This window comes from Humulus lupulus, chromosome X (genome assembly GCF_963169125.1).
Source record: "Humulus lupulus chromosome X, drHumLupu1.1, whole genome shotgun sequence".
NCBI classification, from domain to species: Eukaryota; Viridiplantae; Streptophyta; class Magnoliopsida; order Rosales; family Cannabaceae; genus Humulus; species Humulus lupulus.
This window is the reverse complement of record NC_084802.1, coordinates 235,359,076-235,379,771: the sequence shown is the minus strand read 5'-3', so window position 1 is coordinate 235,379,771 and position 20,696 is coordinate 235,359,076. Positions and strand designations below refer to the sequence as shown.

The window sequence follows — 20,696 nt, the reverse complement described above, 5'->3', positions numbered from 1 at the left end:
CATTAAATCAAGCAAATAGTGATCAAGTATTTACCAGCATTAAACAAACATCATATAGATTAGAATAGAGAATAAGTATCAATAGAATATCATAATAAAATTAAATAGAAATCCCAGTGACTACATTAATCCCTAGATAAAGAAATTAGTTCATAGATAACATGATGAAAATAAACTTCAAATAATTATTCATAGAAAATAACCTAAAGAATTTAGATGAAAAAGAAATCTAATTACAACAGCCTTTTCTAAATCTAGGGTTTTTCAAACTAAAACTGCTTATCAAAAATCGCAGAATAATGTTCCTTAAATAGTTTTCCAAGGTTCCCAAGTGAATAGACTATTTTGCCTTTCAAAAAGTGGCTAAAAATCTGAAAAACGCGTTGATAGCACTGTAGCGTTAGGTCTTGAGCGGTGTAGCGCTATTGTCAGTGCCAAAATGCCCTAAATATTTATTCACTAGCACTGTAGCGCTAGCCTTCTGTTCTTGATAGCGCTATGGCACCTGTTTTGTAGCGCTGGAGCGCTACTAACAGATTCGACATGTTCGAATATCTCCTTTCTAGCGTTGTAGCGTCTCTTTGCTAGCGTTGTAGCTCTATTGATAGTATTACACCTCTGACATATTGCTCCCGAAAAACATGAATTTCTCCAAATCAACTCCATTTTCTTCCACTTTCACTTCATTCCACTATTTTCACCAATTTAGCATGGAAAACCTGAAACATGAACAAACGAGCATAATTCTGCAATAAAATAGCCCTAAACTCATGAAAACCTACCTAAAAACTAGATCCTAAACGAGCCTAAAACTCGTTTATCAAGCTAATTCTGAAAAGATCAAGGCCCTGATCGAGATGCAGTCACCCCCCAAGATTAAAGATGTTCAAAATCTGACCGGGAGGATTGCCGCTTTGAGTAGATTCATTTCTAAGTCTACGGACAAGTGCGTTCCATTCTTTAATTTACTCAGGGGCAACAAGAAGTTTGAGTGGACTAAAGAGTGAGAGCATGCTTTTTAGGCGCTAAGGTCTCATATGTCACAACCATCGATCTTGTCCAAACTGGTCGAAAAAGAAACTTTGTTCATCTACTTGGTAGTCACAGAGTATGCTGCTAACGCAGTTTTGATCAGAGAGGAGGACCATGTCCAAAAAGTTGTGTCTTATATAAGCAAGAGGCTAGTAGGAGCGAAGTTGCGATATCCACCCTTTGAGAAATTAGCCTATTGCTTGATTCTGGCCTCCAGAAAGCTGTGATCGTACTTTCAAGCTCACCCCATTGTGGTACTCACCGACCAGCCATTACGGCAAGTCCTGCAGAAACCAGAAGCCGCCAGTTGATTACTAAAATGGGCAGTCGAACTTGGGCAGTTCGATATTTCCTATTCGCCACGAGCAGCTGTGAAGGGACGGGCTCTAGCAGACTTTGTCACAGAATTCACTGGAATCCAAGTTATCGAACCGATGGAGGATGTTGGACTCCAAAGTCAAACTCCTGTGTGGAAATTGTTCGTAGATGGCTCTTCCAATGAGCACAATGCTGGAGCAGGTTTGATCTTAGTCACGCCTGAAGGACATCGGTTCTATTGTGCAATCATATTGAACTTTACAATGTCCAATAACAAAGGCGAATACGAAGCTCTGCTCGCAGGATTAAGATTAGCCAAGGACATGGATATAAAGTCTCTTGAGATCTACAGTGACTCCTAGCTGGTGGTTAATCAAATTATAGGAGAATATCAAGCTTGAGGTCTAAAGATGGTTGCTTATTTGAACAAAGCAAAGGACTTATTGGCACAGTTCGAAAAGTATACCCTCCAGCAAGTACCTTGCGATCAGAATTCAAATGTTGATGCTTTGGCCAAGTTAGCAAGTGCGAAGGATGCTGACACCTTAAACATAGTACCAGTTGAGCATTTTTCAGCACCGAGCATTCAAGCAGAAAAGTCTTCAATGGTGATCCAAGCGGTAGACAAATGGATGACGCCCTTCATCAGATACCTTGAGCAAGGAGTGTTGCCAGCGGAAAGAAACAAAGCAAGGACCCTCCAGAGGCAGTCGGCTCGATTCATTCTAGTTGACGGATTTCTATACAGAAGAGGGTATTTGATGCCCCTGTTGAGGTGTGTTTCTAAGGAAAAGGCCAAGGAACTAATGCAAGAAGTTCATGAAGGTTTCTGTGCCGATCATGTTGGGGGCAGAGTTTGTCTAAAAAGATCCTAAGGCAAGGATACTTCTGGGCAACCATGAATGAAGACTCCATGGATTTTGTGCAAAAATGCAACAAGTGCCAAAGGTTCTCTAAAATACCTCAAGCAGCCCCAAATGAGCTCAAATAGATGCAAAGCCCGTGGCCGTTCACAGTATGGGGGATTGATCTGATCGGGTCTTTGCCCAAAGGAAAGGGGAATGTCAGGTATGCAGTGGTTGCTATTGACTATTTTACGAAGTGGGCCGAGGCTGAGCCATTTGCGACGATAACGACCAAGAAGGTTTTAGACTTTATAGTCAAGAACATCGTGTCGATATGGGTTACCAAGAAAAATTGTATCAGATAATGGTACACAATTCGATAGTGATCTTTTCACTGATTTTTGCGAGAGGCATGGGATTATCAAAAATGTTTCATCGGTAGCTCATCCGCAAGCAAACAGACAGGTTGAAGCTGTCAACAAGACCCTGAAGGACACCCTGAAGAAAAGACTTGAAGAAGCAAAGGGGGCATCGCCAGAACAACTACCAGAAGTCCTTTTGTCATATAGAACATCCCATCGAACAACAACATGCCATACTCCATTTTCTTTGGCTTATGGATATGAAGTCATGTTGCCTGTTGAGTTAGACCCACCGTCACATAGAAGGTTGGCATACGATCAGAGTACTAACGATCAGTTATTGATGGAATCTTTGGATTTGGTCGATGAAAGGCGCGAGCAAGCTCAACTTCGAGTGGCAGCTTATCAGCAAAAGGTGGCTCGATATTTCAACTCTAAAGTATGATAAAGAAAGTTTAATGTGGGAGAGTTGGTACTTAGAAGAGTTTTTCTTAACACACCCGATCAAGCTGTTGGAGTGCTTAGACCTAACTGGGAGGGTCCGTATCAGATTGAAGAAGTCCTCCAACCAGGCACGTATAAACTTGCTCGCTTGAATGGAGATCTCATTCCTCGCTATTGGAATGGAGAACACCTGTGCAAGTATTGTCAATAAATAGTTCTTTTTATAGAATTGGTTTTTATTAATTTCACTTTTTACAAGTTTATGAATAAGGGATGGTTCATTATATGACTGGTCGCTTACAAGTGTAAGATCAATTTTTGATCACTCGTACAGACACGACTTTGTCCATTTATTACGAGAAATAAAAGGAACTGTGCGCAACCAGTTATTCTTTCCAATTATTGTATTTATTACAAGTATTTGCTCATTACGTGTGTTGTTTTGCTATATTATCATTTTTTATAAGTTCGTGAGCAGTAATGTTTGAAATAGGTCTTGGTCATGGCAAGTGACCGAGGACCTAAAGCTCCTCAATCACTTGGGGGCATATAAGGTACTAAGCAGGCAAAGTATATCAACAAGCATATGTAAACACATGAGCAAAATAAGGGAAAGCATACTACGACACTTAGAGTATTTTTAAAAAAATTTAGATTTTGTGAAATGGAAACGAAGTGCTATGCTAAGTTCGGTCATGCGAGAAAATGTTATAATAAATAGAAAATATTATAATATCAAAGTGAAAAGTTTTACACTGGGAGCAGCTACCACTCGTATGTAATTTGTAATTAAAAGAAAGCTGCCCTACGTAACAAAAAATTGTCTTGACATCACAAACTGTAGTTCATGTGTCCCAGTTACAAATAAAAATAAATAAATAAAATTATGGAGTAGCAGGAGCAGTAGGAGTATCTTGCCGAGATTGCTAGTCGATTGTAGTCCTAGCATCCTCTTCGGCATCTTCGATGCCTATCGCCAAAGAAATCTCAGGAGATTCCTGAGCTTTTCTCTCTTCTTCCAGGCGAGCAGCGCACTTTGCCAGTTCCGCCTGCCTCATATGCTCTGGGAGGTAGTCAAAGTTTGCCCCTGGGTTGCTCTTCCAGAACAAGTAGAAGCATTTGAAAGCCGCTCCTTTGTATTTCTCCAGGTTACAAGCATTGGTCTCCTCAAGCTGATTAGCGCGCTCCTCTTGCTCGGCAATTTATTTCCTGCTGATCACCAGGTCCTCCTGAAGTTTGGAGGCCTCTTTAAAATTCAGCACCGAAGCCTCCTTGTACTTCTCCTTGGCCTCGGTGATTTTAATCAATGACTCCTAGTGTTTCCTCAGCTCCTCGCCCAGTCTAGCATTTTCCTTCTCGGCTGCTTTCAGCTGCTCGGCATATTTCTCCTCGGCCGCTTTCAGCTGCTCGACATATCTAGCCTCGACTGCCTTGACCTCATCAGCAAATTTAGCCTTGAACTCCTCAGCTCGGCGGTGGCCATGCCCCATTGTGAGGATACCCTGCAAACAGAAAAAGAAAAGTAAACCAGTCAAAGGCCATGAAAGAAAATGTTGTTTAATTAAAAAAAGAAGGAAAACTTACGCTGAGAATTTCGGACAGTTCGCGACTGATGACTTGGCTATGCAGCCGCGGAGGAAGGTGCGTGAAGGCCTCCTGGCTACGACGGTACTGTGAAAGCCTTTGTATCCTCTCCTAAGTGGCGTTAGCGACACTCAACAGGTCACTTGTTGAAGGTTGCCTTGCCTGCTCGGGAGGGAGGTTATTGCAAGGAGGGGGAGGAGGCGTCGTATTCCTAGAAGGAGTGGGCGCAGCAAGGGGTACTGGAGGATCCTCTGCTCGAGCCTTCTTCCTAGCAGGATCGCTGCTGCCCTCCCCAGGATGCCTTCTGCTCGCTCTCTTTTTGCTCAGAGGAGCATCATCGTCAGCGTACAGATCAAAAGCTTCTCCAGAAGGCATGACTGCAAGATGGAAACAAACGATCAGGCAATATAATTTAAGTTATTTAAAAGAGCAAGGGAATAAGGAGAAAGGAAATTCTAAGTAATATACTCGGGCTATTATTACTGGTCGATACATTATTTATAGAACTACTGCTACACTCACTCTCTGCCTCGAAGAAGTCTGAATCTAAATTACTGATCGCAAATCTAATGTTGTCATCCCCGTCAAATAAATGACAGGGAATAGGCAAGTTATCTAAAAGTGAGAAGTCAGTACCGTTCTCGTTGGGAGACTCGAGTACAGGCTTGGTGTACTTTGGAAGTTTTTCTTGCCCTTCCCATGTTGGGCAGGGGCAGCAGCAGCCCGAGGGTTGCCGGAGGGTTCCCGGATGGTCACTCATGTTGCCCGTCGTCTCAGGAGTTCTGACACATCCTGATTCTGGTCGGGGATGCCCTCTCCAGTCGCACTCCCTACGGTGGACTCCCTCACTTCCTGGTGATGTGTCAAGAGATCGACCAGCCTCAGATTGCTTTTTGTGACCAGCTCCTTGACGCTCTTCTCAATATTCGTCAAGCTAGCTAGGGCTGCGGCCCATATCTCCTTCTCTGGAGTGGGATCTGGTCGATACCATGGACCTAGATGCAACATCAAGGTTCTAAGGATGGAGAAAAACAAACTAGCAGAAAATAAACGACCAGAAATTAAGAAATTTACCTCCTCGAGTGAAGGCCAGGTTATCGGCGACCAGGTCCATCGTAAGGAAATACTCCTGGAAGTACTTCCCTACGTTGGATTTGTAGGTGATGTCGCTCAGAAAGGTACGAGCAGACTCTTGGTGGTAGAAATGGAAGAACCCTGTGTTGTTGTGGTTGTGGTTGGATTTGAGATCGAACAAGTAGTTGATCTCGTGCAGTGTAGGCACAGGCCATTTTTTATGATTGTAAAGGATGATAGTACTCTATATCCGTTGGGGGTAATTTGAAAATGGGCAACCACGAAGTAATTGGCCACCCCTTGAAAAAAATTGTGCAGAGGCAAGATTGCCCCTGCCTCGATGTGGTACCTCAACCAGGCACTGAAGGCTCCTCCAGGCACGTTTTCCCTCTGGTTAGGTGAAGGTTTGACTAGAGTTATCCTAGGAAGACCGTACTTCTTGAGATAATTGTTCACCATCCTCCCCGATATGATGCTAGGAGGTGCAACGTACCATTCAATGTCTGGCCTAAGGCCGCCGTGAGGTCGGGCTTTAGGTTGGATTTATGGTGGTGCAGTATTTACATGCTGAGGGTTAGTAGAAGGGTCCTCAGTGCGAGGGGCAAGCTGATTAGAAGAAGGGCTGGTTGTTTTCTTTTTTCTACGTGCTGTGTGTTTCACGCGACCCATGTTTGGTTGACTGGTCGGAGGGTTGGTCGCTGGGTTTTGTTATGAAAATGGGACTTCTGAAAATGACAGTGACAGTTGTTCTTGGTCCTCCAACAGTAGCGCGAGAAGATCATCGTCGATTGGCCTCTCACCTCCCCAAGGATCGTGCATGAATATCTGAGAACAGAAAGGGGGAGATGAGAATCTATGACCAACAGATAGAAGAAGAGGAAAAGTTGGGATAACGTTGCTCGTGTATAAAAGTTAAGGTTTTATACGACCAGCAGCATTCTAACGAAAATACTAAAAGTATGCGAGCAGTTTGGAAAAACAGATTAAAAAGCGAAAATGATAAGTTTTTTCAGAAAAACTTTTCGACTCCGAAAACAGGCGGGAAAAACCCAGATTTTTTCGAGAGCATAAAAATCGAATTTTCACTTCGATTTTGGGCCCTAAAACAATATTCTTAATTCCCACATCGATTTCTAAGCCTCACTTAATATTTTTACAACTTAAAACTCCTATCCTACCATGTTTCTGCCTACGAACCCGATTACCCAGAAATTTTTTCTCAAAGAACATTCAAAAACTCATACCCGAATACCAGAAAACTCATAAAATTTATTTTGCATGGTATAACAGAGATCGAGGGATGAAGAAACTTACTTGGATTGCAGATTATGTAGAAGTCACGGGTGTTGCTGCTCAAGATTGGTCGGACACGCCTCGGATCACTGAAGTTTTCTGGGCTTCTCTTGAGGATTTTTCTTCTGAGTTATTGAGAAAGGAAGGTTTGGTAAAAAGTAAAAAATGAGGCAAGTGATTTATTTATACTGATCGTGGCACAATAATAGAGGTTATGATGGGGGTAAGTTTTTGATGCGTGGGAAAGTGTAGTAGTCGTCAAAATACTTTTGGGAAACTGCAACAATCATAATTATTTACTTTTTCGAAAAGGCGCTGACAGACGTGACAAATCAGACGAAAAGTTGGTCGATTAAGTTTATTATATGATGGTCACAGTAAAATAAACTTAGGGGGCGAATGTTTACCCAAAAAAATTTACCTGATGACGTGGCAGAAATAATAAGCACATGGGATACACATGACTATTTAAGTGAGTATGATCTATTCGACCATTGACCAGAAGAGAGTTCACTCAGCAAACGACATATTTTTTGGCGACTAGTTTGGTCACGGTATTTCAGATATGTAATTTCACATAATATGTGATTTCCATTATTATTTAGATATGCATGTATTAAATGTAATTAAGGCACATCGGCCCATGTAGAACTCCTTGAGCCTATAAATAAGAATCAAAGGGCTCAAGAGATGGGACTTTTGAACTTTGGAATTCTGAGAGAGAATTATAGTGTTTTTATCCACCAAAATTGTATTCAACTTGAGGCTTGTGAAACTCGTGAACCCTAGTTCATTGATCGCAGTTTTTGGGATTCTACATCAATAACAACACTAAGTGAACATAGGTTATTACCATTTTTTTGGGTCGAACCACTATAAATCTTTGGTGTCGTTTATCTTTTTATCTTGATTTCATTTCGTTTTTATCGTTTTACTTGACTCTATGTCGTTGACCAAATCAAGGGTCAACAGTCACATTCAACCAAGATATAAAAATTAGTTTGCAAACTTTATATGGTTTTAAATGTTGAGTTTAGATTTTTTTTTTCTATTGGCCTATGATATTCAAAAAATGAGTATGCTTATTATGTTGGAGATTATGGGATTTCTTGTGCTCATATTATATATATGTTGGTATATCAAGTCACATAAATGCCCATAATAAATCATATTATATAAATTTTAAAATCCTTGTGATGATTAAAGTCGAGATATTTTATTTGTATTTTCCAACTCTGTTGGCCTCCCAACTCTCTGAAACATTGTCGACATCCTTATAAGGTAAGTTTTTGTATAATGATCTCTAAGAGGATTTATCACCTAATTTTACAAATTTTTATTGTTGTTTCTCTCATTCATTAGCATATTATGGAACATATATACAATTTAATTATAATTTAAAGTCTTTAATTCATTGTTTCAGGGATTATCATAGTACTGATTTTAGGAAGATGGATGCCCATGAGCATTAGGAATATCAAGAAAATAGGCATTATTGAGTTAGCAGTAACTTTAGGGAGATAGTTATATTGCCTTGTTGAATATATAAAATTATAGCTATGTAAATAAATTTTTATTGAGAATTATGTAGTCTTATCGAAATTTGATATATTATTTAAATTTTAAGTTTATGAATTTATAATATTATAACTATGTATATGAATTTTTATTATGATAATTATAATTTTTTTTACAAGTTATGATAATTATAATTAATTTTTTATTTAAATTAATATCAAATTTCAATTGTTAAAAATATAATTAAAAGTTTTAAAAAAATACCCAAAAATTATTATTTGTCAAAAAATAAATTAGAAAAAAAACCAATAAGCACATGCCACATGGCACAATGACTGTGTTACATTGTCCAATTATGGATCAATAAATTTTTTTCCACGTGGCCCAATAAAATGTGTGCTACGTGGCCCAATAAAAGTGTCACATGTTTCACTAAAAGCTTAGCACATGGCTTGCCACATCAGCTTCCACGTCAGGCGCCACATCAAACACTGTGTGGGGAGCGCCAACTCATATCTATGGGGTCCACATTAATTTTACCTATTGATATGTCAATCGTAGGTAAATGGATCTTTCTCCACTAAGTTTTACCTACCAATAGCATATTGGTAGAAATACGTAGGTAAAGGCTTTTATCTACCAATAAGTTATTTTTACCTACCCTTAAAAATGGTAGATAAAGACCAAATTTCTTGTAGTGAAATAGGTTCTAAAAGTCAAATGCAAGGCAGATGGATCTATTGAAAGGTATAAGGCTTGCCTAGTGGCGAAATGTTACACCTAAAGGGAGGGTGTAGACTATGAGAAAACCTTCGCACCACTAGTGATGATTGCCTCAATTCGCCTAATTTTAGCCATTGTTACTCATTTGGATTTGGAACTTTACCAAATGGATGTAAAGACTAGATGAAGATATTGATATGGATCAACCTATGGGTTTTGAGACAAAAGGACAAGGTTGCAAAGTTTGCAAGCTTCGTGGTTCTATTTACGACTTAAAACAATCATCTAGGTAGTGGTATTTAAGATTTCATCGAGCCATTATTACAAATGGGTTTACGATGGTCAAAGAAGATAATTGTGTGTATGTTAAATGGTCTAAGGGAAGCTTCCTTATCTTATCGTTGTATGTAGACGACATTCTACTGACTGAAAATGATACAGAGATGATTATCGCCACTAAGAAGTTGTTGTCCTCATATTTTGAGATGATGGATATGGGTGAAGCTAATTATGTGCTTGGAGTTAAGATCCTTAAAGATCGTTCAAGGATCTCTATTGGAATCTGCAAATTTTAGATGAAAAACTGCAAACCTATTGACACTTCTATTGGAAAAGATGAAACCTTAAGCCTTGATATGGGTCCTAAGACTCAAGGAAAAAAAAAAAGACAAAATGGGTTGTGTTCCCTATGTCAGTGCGATTGGAAGCTTAATGTATGTTATGATATGTACACATCCAAATATTTGTTATGTCATTGGGTAAGTTAGCCAGTTTCAATCAAATCACGACTTTGGTCATGGGAAAGCAGTGAAAAGGATACTTAGATACCTCAAAGGGACATCTGATTACATGCTGTGTTATCAAGCGTCAAATTTGGGCTTAGTTGGCTATAGTGATGCTGATTAGGGGAGTGACTTAGATGAGCGCAAATTAACATCAGGATATTCTTTCTCGCTTAGTGATGGCACCATATCATGGAGTAGCAAGAAAAAATCTTGAATAACATTATTCACTATGGAGTCGGAGTACATTTTTTGTTCAGCCGCAATTCAAGAAGGTGTTTGGTAAAAGAGGTTGCTAAAAGAGCTTTGCGTTGGTGCAAATGTTTCAAATCCTATCACTGTACATTGCGACAATATGGTTGCTCTTGCTTATGCAAATGAACCCAAGTATCATGGAAAAACCAAACACATTGACATACGATACCATTTCATTAAAGATATGGTTGCGCAAAAGGAAGTGGTCCTGAAGAACATTTCTACTACTCACATGGAAACTGATCTTTTGACTAAGTTGATTGCCTGAGAGGCGTATCAGTCTCATGTTAGGAGTCTAGGACTACGTAGAATGTGATATTTTTATTGTTATGTTTCAGTCGACTATTTTTCAGATATTTGTGTTTGAAATATTATTTGTGGGAAATAAAATTTGTGTTCTCAATTTTTGTGATTACATGTTTATTTTTATCATACACACATGTAAAACCATGATGAGTTATTTATGGTTGATGACTATGCAAACATGTAATGATTGTATTTCTCACATGAGAAATCGACTTTGGCACTTGCAGAGCGAGCAAAGATGAGATATTGAGTGTTGGTGCTGTGAAAGTGAACTAGGTTGAACCTTGTACTAAGCCAAGATGAGATATTTCAAGATCATCTATGGGTAAATAATGAGATCCCACTACCCATATATAACATGTTGGATAGCCAGATGCGAATCTTAATATGGCGCTAAGACGAGTGAGCATATAGAGTTCGGGTTAGGTGTTTGATAGCGACAAAAATAGATTATGTACGGTGTTTTGTATAAAGAAAGAGAAGCATACACTCTCAATTTTGGATGAATACTCCACCATAGCATGTGTATCATACCATACCACATCTGTTTGGCAACCAATATAAGGAAAGTGGATGAGTGAATCTCTGTGTTCTCCACTGTGTGAGACCTTATGGATCATAATTTCATTATTTGATCCCACGCTTTATTTTTTGTGCATAATGTGACTTTTGACAATGTCATAAGGTGGATGTTTAATGTTTGCTACTTTAACATGTTTCCCATGGCCATGTCTGATTCGACCTAAAGGGACTTAGTTGGGAAAGAAATTAGATTGAAACTAAATGACATGAGGGTGAAAGGAAGGTTATTTGGCAACACATTGAAGTTTTGTGTTCACTGTAGACAAATTACATCACTATTGGGTATGCTAATGTAATTGTGAAATCAAACATGAGATTGAGGTCTGTGTATGCTCATTAATGTTATGAGAGGGATTAGAGATGCAATATTTGATGTGGCCAAATAAGTATGAGGCATAACGAGACACTGTGAGGGATGTTTTGTGCTAGTCTTCTATAAGATTTGGTATATTACTCCCAACCTTTCATTGGTGGTGGCTTAACGGTCGCATGGTTCATTAGCCAGTATGAGCATAATAATTAATGAGATGAAGATGAGAGATAAGAATACTGCGCACCTAGGATGTGCGAGTGGGAGATGTTGGACTTTGGATCCATATCCATGACTCAATGGATCGCCCATCCAGTCTTGATCCATTTGGGTGATCAGTTTGAATTTGAATTCAAACTGACTGAGATATTATTTAATTAAATAAATGTACAATTTTGCATTATCTTTATTTAATAGTTAAAAAAAATATTTAACAATATTCTAAATATTTCTTCTCATATAATAATTCAAATTATGTTTTGAATTAAATTTGATTCTCTTAAAAAATTAATATATATACATATCTCATATTGTTGTTAGTAAAAAAATACGTACTATTCTAAATAGAGAGAAAAACACTCTCTTAGAAAACATGTATATTTTTCTGTTGGTGTGTTCTTGTGAGGCTTTTGCACCGTGGAAATATATGTGGTTGTTCTAGTAACACCACATACCGTGAGTATATCGAAGGAGTCATTGCTCATGACGTATGTGTACTGTGAGAGTGCTCTTGGCGAATCCTCCACTGGTGTAGATTCTAGATACAACTCGGTACTTATTTAAGACGCTTCTGATAATTATATATATATATAAATATTCTCTTGCCCCCTACATTTGAAGCCGAAGAAGTTGGGAAGAAGAAGTCGTTGATGGAGGGAAGAAGAAGAAGTTGGGTTGTTGAGAGAGAGGGGGAGGAAGAAAGGAGAAGCAGCGAAGAGGGAGTGGGAAAAATGATTATTTTATTTTAATTTTTTTATTAATAAAAATGCATTTTTAATTGTTTTTGTAATTTTAAAATGATATTTGTTTTATTCAAATACATTTTTGTTATTTAAGTAATTATAAAAGAGAAAAATATTTTATAAGTTTGTAAAAAATAATAAGAAAAAGTAATGTGAAAGAAAAAGTAATGAAAAGTTAAGGAGAGAAAAATTGAGAAAATGAAGGTAGAGAAAGTGATGAGAGATAAAGAATAAAATAAGGAGAGATAAAAAATAAGGAGAGATGATGAAAGTGAAAATGAGGAGAAAGAAAATAATGATAGAAAGTGACCAGAGACAAAAAGATGATAGAAGAAGTGGTGTGAGAGAAAGTAAAAGAAAAATTAATAATATTTTTTTAAAACTATAGAAAATAATTTTTTATTGATCTCAAAATTTTCTTTTTTTGTAATTTTATTTTTAAAAATTGTTATGAAAATAACACCAAACACTCTTGTTTTTTAAGAATAGCTTTCAGTTTTTGAAATAGTAAATAATTATTTGGTATCCTAGATATATTGAAATATAAACTTAGTACCTTACATTTTTAATAATGCTTATTTGATACACTGAAATTTAAAATCGTATATATTTAGTACAATGAATTTAAATTTGATCAATAAGACCAATCTGTTCTGAGTTATATATACAGATTATAAGATGAGTATTATTAAAAACATAAAGTATTAAATTTGTATTTTGATAAAATGTAGGTACTAAATAAATATTTACTATTTTTTTATCAAGAAGTATTTACCATTTTTTTTTTTAAATTTTAGTTAAGGAGCGAAAATGACTTTTTCTCTTACATATATATTTATCTAATAATTTACCCACACAAATAAACGGAGTATATAATGGAATTTTTTCTATGTAAGTGCAATTCTCACTAAGAGCACAAAAGAGGACAAGTGAAAAGATGCGGGTGTGTTTGAAAAAAATTGAGTAATTAATAGGTGTAATTACCAATGGAGGGATTCTATAACTCTTCTATGTAATAAATGGGTAGATAACAGAAAATGTTTTAACGATTTTGGAATATTATTATATTTAATAAAATATTTTTATATTTAAAGATAATTTGTAAGTATTTAAATTTAAATAAAATAAAATAAATAATTAAAATATGATATTTTTGAGATATTTTATAATGATAATTATTTTCAAATAATAAATAATTAATCAAATTAAAATATGATATTTTTCAGATATTTTAGGATGATAATTATTTAAAAATAATAAAATTATACGTTTTATAACTTAAATAAAATTTAATTAAACTTGAACTCACTTATTAGAATAACAACATATTAAACATATAATATAATCTACTATGAATTAACACAAATTGTTTTTTTTAACTAGCAAGAAACTTAAATTTAAAATTCAAGTATAATATTGAATATTACTTTAAATATATAATATATATACTCTTGTTGTCACTCCCAAATTGAAAAAATATAACAAACATAAACTTAAACAAAAATAAATAAATTGTTTAATTAAAATAAGATATTTATTTCAAAATTTATATGACATTAATTTAAATTTAATAAATTTTATAAATAAAACTAGGCAAACCTGCATATTGCATGTTGTTTGTATCTAGTATATATATATGTATATATATATTAGATCCAAACAATTTGTAATATGCACATTTGCTTAGTTTTCTTTATAGAATTTATTAATTATTTTTATTAAATTTATATTAATGTAATATAAATTTTAAATAAATATTATATTTTAATTAAATAATTTATTTATTTTTGTTTAAGTTTATGTTTGTTCTAGTTTTTGAATTTGGGAGGGACAATTATATATTATATGTTTAATGTAATATTAAATATTATACATATATTTCAAATTTAAGTTTCTTGCTAGTTTTTAAAAAAATAATCAATTTGTTACTAATTAACAATAGATTATATTATATATTTAATATAATATTATTCTAATAAGTGAGTTTAAGTTTAATTAAATTTTATTATTTTAAAATAATTATCATTGTAAAATATCTCAAAAATATCATATTTTAATTTGTTTAATTATTTATTATTTTAAAAAAAATTATCATTATAAAATATCTAAAAAATATCTTATTTTAATTTTTTAATTATTTATTTTATTTTATTTAAGTTTAAGTATTTACAAACTACGTTTATATATAAGAATATTCATTTAAAGTTAATACACATTTATTATATATAATAGATATATATATGAGTATTTATAATATATTTTAAAATTTAATGTGAGTTTAAATGTCAAGTAAAAATTAATTATAAATTTTTATTATTAGTAAAATAATTAGTAATTACACAGATAAAATATTATGTAAAAAATATTATTTAAAATTAATAATAGACGAGGGTAATTGAGACTTGTGAAACAAACACTCTAAATTATTTAATTAATTACTCTACATCCAGTTCCAATTCCAATTACATATTCAAGACTCAATTGTTACAATTCTAAACCACAAAAACCGATGAATGCATACGTGTGCAATTGTAATTTGTGATTCGATAACCACGAAGCTTCTCTTCTCTCTCTCCCTTTCAAAAGCCACCTCAAATATATACGCATTTTTATATTTCCCACCATTTTCTACTTGTCTTTCATCCTTTTTTTTCTTCTGTAGATCTTTCATTTCCATTTTCTTTGGCTTTCTGCCAAACCCTAATAACTAGTTACTGGACTCTGTCACCATGTCGCCTTCCTGCTGTGGCGCCGCTGGCGAGAATGGTTGCGCCCCCGTTGTTGATCGCGATCCCCTCGGTGCTGATAAGTCTGCGCATTGTAACAGATCCGATCGTTCGTCTTCTTATTTTTCTTCTTCATCATCTTCTTCTTCGATAGTTTACGGTTCATTGCCGTTGAAGGACTCCGAGAAGCTTCGGAGGATAGTGATTGCTTCGGCGAAGGGCTTCAGTATTGGAGCTGGTCTCAAAGGCGGTTTAGCTCTTTTCTCTATTTTAGTTCGGTTGAGACGAAGAAAGGCGTTGGCGTCTCTGAGGTTGAAAACTTACTCCCGTGTTAGATTTTGAATTTTGGAGTGGCTTAGTGGAGTAGTTCTGTTCTTATGCTTGATTTGCGATCTGTTTTGGGAGTTTGCAGGAAGGAAGGAGTGATCACGAATAGTGAGGCAGTCGTTACTGCTTTGAAGGAGACACTGCGATACGGTCTATTTCTTGGCACCTTCGCCGGTACATTTGTCTCGGTTGATGAGATTATAGGCTCTTTGGGAGGTCATCGTAGGCATGGTTCCTAATTTGAATCCGAATTCGAATCAATCGTTTATAAAGTTAAATGTATTTTGAGAGAAAATGAATTGCTTTCTTCAATTTGATTTGGTATACCTATAATGTTTCTCTAGTACAGGACAGCGAAATGGAGGGCTCTATTAGCAGGGGCTATAGCTGGACCTTCCATGCTTCTTACTGGGCTTAATACGCAGCATATTAGTTTAGCTATTTACATACTTATGCGAGCTGCTGTATTAGCGTCTCGTTGTGGGATTAAAAGCAAACGGTTTGGGAGATATTGTAAGCCACTAACATGGGCTCATGGCGACATTTTCCTTATGTGTCTTTCTTCTTCCCAAATTCTGTAAGTATATTTTCAAATTGGATTGTTTTGTTTTTCTACATCTAAATTTGTTTGTTTTTATTTGTCTCTTGGTTTCGTCATGTGTTCTATCTAATTGGGGATTCGCAAAATGAATGTGGTTTATGGACATTGTATTGAATATTTAATAGATTTGTCTATAGAATTTGCGAGTTCATATTCAAAATTGGCATGTTTCCCTGTCATTATGGGCGTGTGTGTTTCTGTTGACCAGCTCTTTCAGTGGTTTTATAATCTGTTGTTGGACAGCAAATTTTTCTTTGTTTGTTTTTTCTTTCATGGAAGAACATACTTTGTCTTAAGAAAGAAAACAAACTTTATTGCTCAGGTCTGCTTACATATTGAAGCAGGAGAGTTTGCCCCCATCTTATAAATCATTCCTCAATAAACATGGTGGAAAGGATACTGTTATCTTGAATGCTGTGAAAGAGATTGCTTCTGGCAAGCCTTTCAGCAACTTGGATGCTGTAAAAGAATATTACAGAACTGTTGACGTGGACGTTAAACTAGATCCTGATATGAAAGTTCCCTGCTCGGTATGCTTCTTTAGTCACTGAACGGTTCTCTTTTCCTACCACAGGATAAAAATTTGAATTTATTCTGTTTTTGTATGCATGCATTGTGCATAACAATTAAAAGCCGCCCTTACACCCCTACTGAAACATGAATGAATGATGAGGGGAAATGCCCACCTAGGCTATCGGTAGTGGATGCTGATTGAGGCTAGCTCAATTGGATAGGATTCACGGGGGTGTTTGCGTGTGTGTGGGATGGGAGGGGTTCAAATATGGGTCTGTATTTTTTTATATATTTTTTTTTAAAAAGGAACCCATGGCGGTATTTTATTTTTATTTTTAATGTTAAAAGCCTTCCCTGGAATCTTGTTTCGAAGTAATTTTTTGGACAAGTTTTGGCTAGAATTGCCAGGATTGTGTTATTGGCTGGGAACCAGTTTTGTCAATAATATTAAGTAAAATGTTGATATCATCATCATGACATCATGTTCCTCTAATTCTTAAGCTTTTGATCTTTTTATGCAGATTGTGCATGGAAACCAGTCATGCAGTTCACACGTTATTTCGTTTCTTATTCAAGCCTATAAGAGAGCCTTACCAGTTTATCTACCAGTATATTTGATTCCTGCACTTATAGTTCATCGTCAGGACCTCTTGAAAAGGTGATTGCTTTTTTTTTTTCTATGATTTATAAATCACACGTTTCCTATCCTGGTGTTTAGTGAAAGTGATTTTCTGTCTGTTAATTGTAGCAAAAACATTTAGTCGAAGGAAGGCTGGTTGGTTTTGGGATATTTTTTTAGATCAATGAAAGTGTTATTTATTGTTATTGTTGTTCTACTTGTTGGGTGTGTGTTTATTATTTAGTTATATAAAATTATTAATGGAGTATGTTGACACACTTCATTGGTCAATATATTTTTTGATACATGCATTCTCTTGTTTTTATTTTTTTTTATGCTTAATGCTAATAGCTAATATTGATAAGAAAGATCCCCAGTATATTTGTTTTCAATCAATGAATAATATTCTGTTGCGATCTTGTGCTCTTTGTTATGTATGCATTGTACTGTCTTACACATCTGTTTCACCATATGCAGGCCTTACACAATACTAGGAAAAGGTCTTCTTGGTACTGCAAGATCAAGCTTGTTTCTGTCTGTATATTGCTCATCAGCCTGGTGAGCATTTTTCACTCATGTTATTAATTTTAGTTTTATTGTTATATATTTGTTGTGAAAAATATAACAATAGACTTGTAAGTGCACAAATCGAACAAGTAATAAAATGGTCAAAAGACTAATATCATTCACAAGGATTAAAAGCACTTAAATAAATTAAGTATAGCGATTAATAAATCCTAATTTTATCTAGGTGATCAATTTCAAATGTTGGAAGAATTGCAAAAGTAATTTTAAATAAATTTGGAAAAACTCAAGATATTGAAATGTCAAGGTTTCAATTTCATTTTTATATAGTTATACTTCTTTTTAATGTGCCTAATCTAGACCTAGAACCAAGAATGTTATTTTATATCTATACCCTCTTTCGAGTGCTCTGCATAAACGATGTTCAAGTATGTGTAAGTGATATCTAGTCTATATGTCTATTTATTCCTACTTTTAGTAAGTTCTATTTTAGAAATAATTTTAAATATTCCATTTCTCAATTTCACAATCTAAAATTATTTTGGATGCCTATATAAATACTTATCTCTTGATCTCACACTATCTAAATTGCTCCACCCACTTTTGGATTGTTTACCTGTTCCCCTCGCAAGTAATAATTCTCACAATTTAAATAAAACTTTACACATAATCACATAAAGTGTAAAAATATAATATGTGTCAAGTGAGACATTGGGTAGTTATTTGGCTGTTCAATACGACAGAGTTTAGAGATGTGCCTTTCTTTGATTTATGTAGAGTGGCAAGTCTTCTTGTAATGTTTGTGTTTCCTGTACTTTGTTACCGTTGTCTTTATGTTTTCTTGGTAAGATGGTTGTACATCTTTGTGCACCTTTCAATAATAATACAAGTAGTTGTGCTTTGTTTCAAAAAAAAAAAACACTAAATATGTCGAAAACAACAATTAACCATGATAGAACACGAGAACATAGAACTAAGAATGTATTCACATTAAATCAAAGAAAATATAATTAAGGTAAAAAATTTATCTCAACCCTAACAATTAATTAATTAGTCACTCATAATGTGGCTTACAATCTCAAAATATTATTCAATATCTGAAAAATTAAAAGAAGTGAAGAAGAAAAGCAAAGAATAGCTGAAAACTCTGTTAAAATGGCTTTGATACTCGTCCTAAATCTTGTCAATATGTTTCTCTCCCTTCCAATTGAGTTTCTTTTATAGGTATTTTGGTCGTGCCCTTGCCTTTAGAAACATCCTTGACCGGATGCAATTTGAATTTGAATAAAACACATGTAAAAAAACCATATATCCCAAGTTTTGTGGGCGAAGAGGCGATGCGTCACCTATTCATATAAGTGTTAATGAATTTTACGTGCATGTGTAAGTTAATGTAGATATACCCACTTCACAGAAATTTGTTGAACAAAATCTGACATAAGTGTAAGTTCTAGTTCAAAACCAAAATAATCAAATTGTTAAAAAAATATGGATTCCAGCTATATGTTTATGAATAGATATGTATTCTTCACTTTCTCCCCTTTATCAAGGACACTCTTTACATTTTAGAAAACTCTCTTTCGATGTTCATCAGGATGTGGACGTGCATACTGTTCAGGATTTTCAAGAAATGTAATATTCCAATGGTGGCAATGGGAACGGTACCGAACTATTTCCTCTTCATTTACTTTCTATTTACTGGTTGGATGGACTCTTATTTAGTCCGTTGCGGCTTTGTCCTAATGGTATTATTTCTATTATTGGGCAGTTTCCAACAGGTCTAGCTTTGGCCATCGAGAAGAAAAGCAGGCGTATTGAAATATCACTCTACTGCCTTGCTCGGGCCATTGAGAGCTTCTTCACATGCATGGCCGAAGCTGGGTACTTGCCGCAGTCAAAGAACTTTAAGAGAGCTGATGTAGTGGTTTTCAGCTTATCAACAGCCATCATAATGCACTGTTATGCACAAGAGAGGGAAGTCTTCCGATCCAAATACTTGAACGTTCTTGATTGGGTTTTCGGTGTTCCACCTCCACCATGTGAGACTCCTCGCTGCAAAAAAAAATTAGAAACCGAATTGGGTTTTCAAGACACGGTTTGAGCCCCTCAAGGTATTAGGCTTTAACACTAGTGTGTTCATTCTTAATACCAATCTCTACTTTCTTAGTAAAGTAGGCTTATTTTGTGCCTTTTGTTAGCCATTCATTGCTGGAAGAGAAACTATAATCAAGTCATTTTTTATACAACGAGATTGCATTCATATTTTGGTAACACGACTACGCGAAGCGATCTGGAAAAAATCGAATTAATATTTTTTATGCGGTGACAGCATTAGGAAGTGTTATAACGTAAGAGAAAGCTAGTAAAGTTTGAGCAGGCAACGCCTTTCTTCTTTACAATCAGGCGTTTGGTACTGATCCCTGACAACGAAATTACAATCCTAACCAAAAATTGATAAAAGCTGAGAAAACAAAATGGGAAATTTCATGGATTATGCATGATAACACGTAATACAAAATATGGTAAAATTATGTGGCATGTTGAAAATAGTTTTTTTTGTTGACTATAATGCCCCTCTCATTAACTCTTTTCTTTCTCTCTCAATCTATCTCTCACTCTCCATTCCTCTCTACTATGGCGACACTGCCACTACTACCTCACCAAGCTCTTTTTTTTACTCAAAAATTGTTTCTCTCTATCATTTCTCCTTTGGATCTTTACCTATGACATCCTTTGGATTGAAGGACCATTGAAGCACCTATCCCTATTAACACCACCATAAAATTGTGTGTTTTACATACAAATTTTAAGATTTTATATGGTCTAATATTGTAGATCTCGAAAAATACTAAAATTAAGAAGAAAAAAAATCATCTGAAATAGACATTTGCGTGAAAAGTTATGAATTTTCAAAGTTTTCGTCAAATTTCAGCGCAGAGCATCGAAAAAGTATTGTTTTGGCCAAAAATCAACTTTTCATAATTGCATCGAAATA

At 35.2% G+C, this 20,696-nt stretch overlaps 1 protein-coding gene across 2 annotated transcripts; it reads left to right on the top strand.

Moving 5' to 3' along the window:
- The first annotated feature begins 14,995 nt into the window (after positions 1-14,995).
- On the top strand, positions 14,996-19,972 carry LOC133803321 (uncharacterized). Of its 2 annotated transcripts, XM_062241315.1 has the most exons (9): positions 14,996-15,427; positions 15,529-15,669; positions 15,793-16,020; positions 16,367-16,574; positions 17,079-17,215; positions 17,654-17,734; positions 19,296-19,362; positions 19,470-19,812; positions 19,900-19,972. In XM_062241315.1, the coding sequence occupies exons 1-8, from the start codon at positions 15,120-15,122 to the stop codon at positions 19,800-19,802; spliced, it is 1,503 nt and encodes a 500-aa protein (XP_062097299.1). In that variant the 5' UTR covers positions 14,996-15,119; the 3' UTR covers positions 19,803-19,812; positions 19,900-19,972. The 2 variants fall into 2 exon arrangements, with proteins under 2 accessions (XP_062097299.1, XP_062097300.1); XM_062241316.1 differs by lacking the exon at positions 14,996-15,427 and having other exon boundaries at positions 15,534-15,669; positions 15,788-16,020; positions 19,470-19,972.
- The last annotated feature ends 724 nt before the right edge of the window (positions 19,973-20,696 follow it).

Coding starts and splice junctions, on each gene's coding strand:
- LOC133803321 (XM_062241315.1), top strand. CDS start 15,120: ATGTCGCCTTCCTGCTGTGGCGCCGCTGGCGAGAATGGTTGCGCCCCC. Junction 16,575..17,078: donor ATATGAAAGTTCCCTGCTCG/GTATGCTTCTTT, acceptor CTTTTTATGCAG/ATTGTGCATGGAAACCAGTC. Junction 17,216..17,653: donor CGTCAGGACCTCTTGAAAAG/GTGATTGCTTTT, acceptor CACCATATGCAG/GCCTTACACAATACTAGGAA.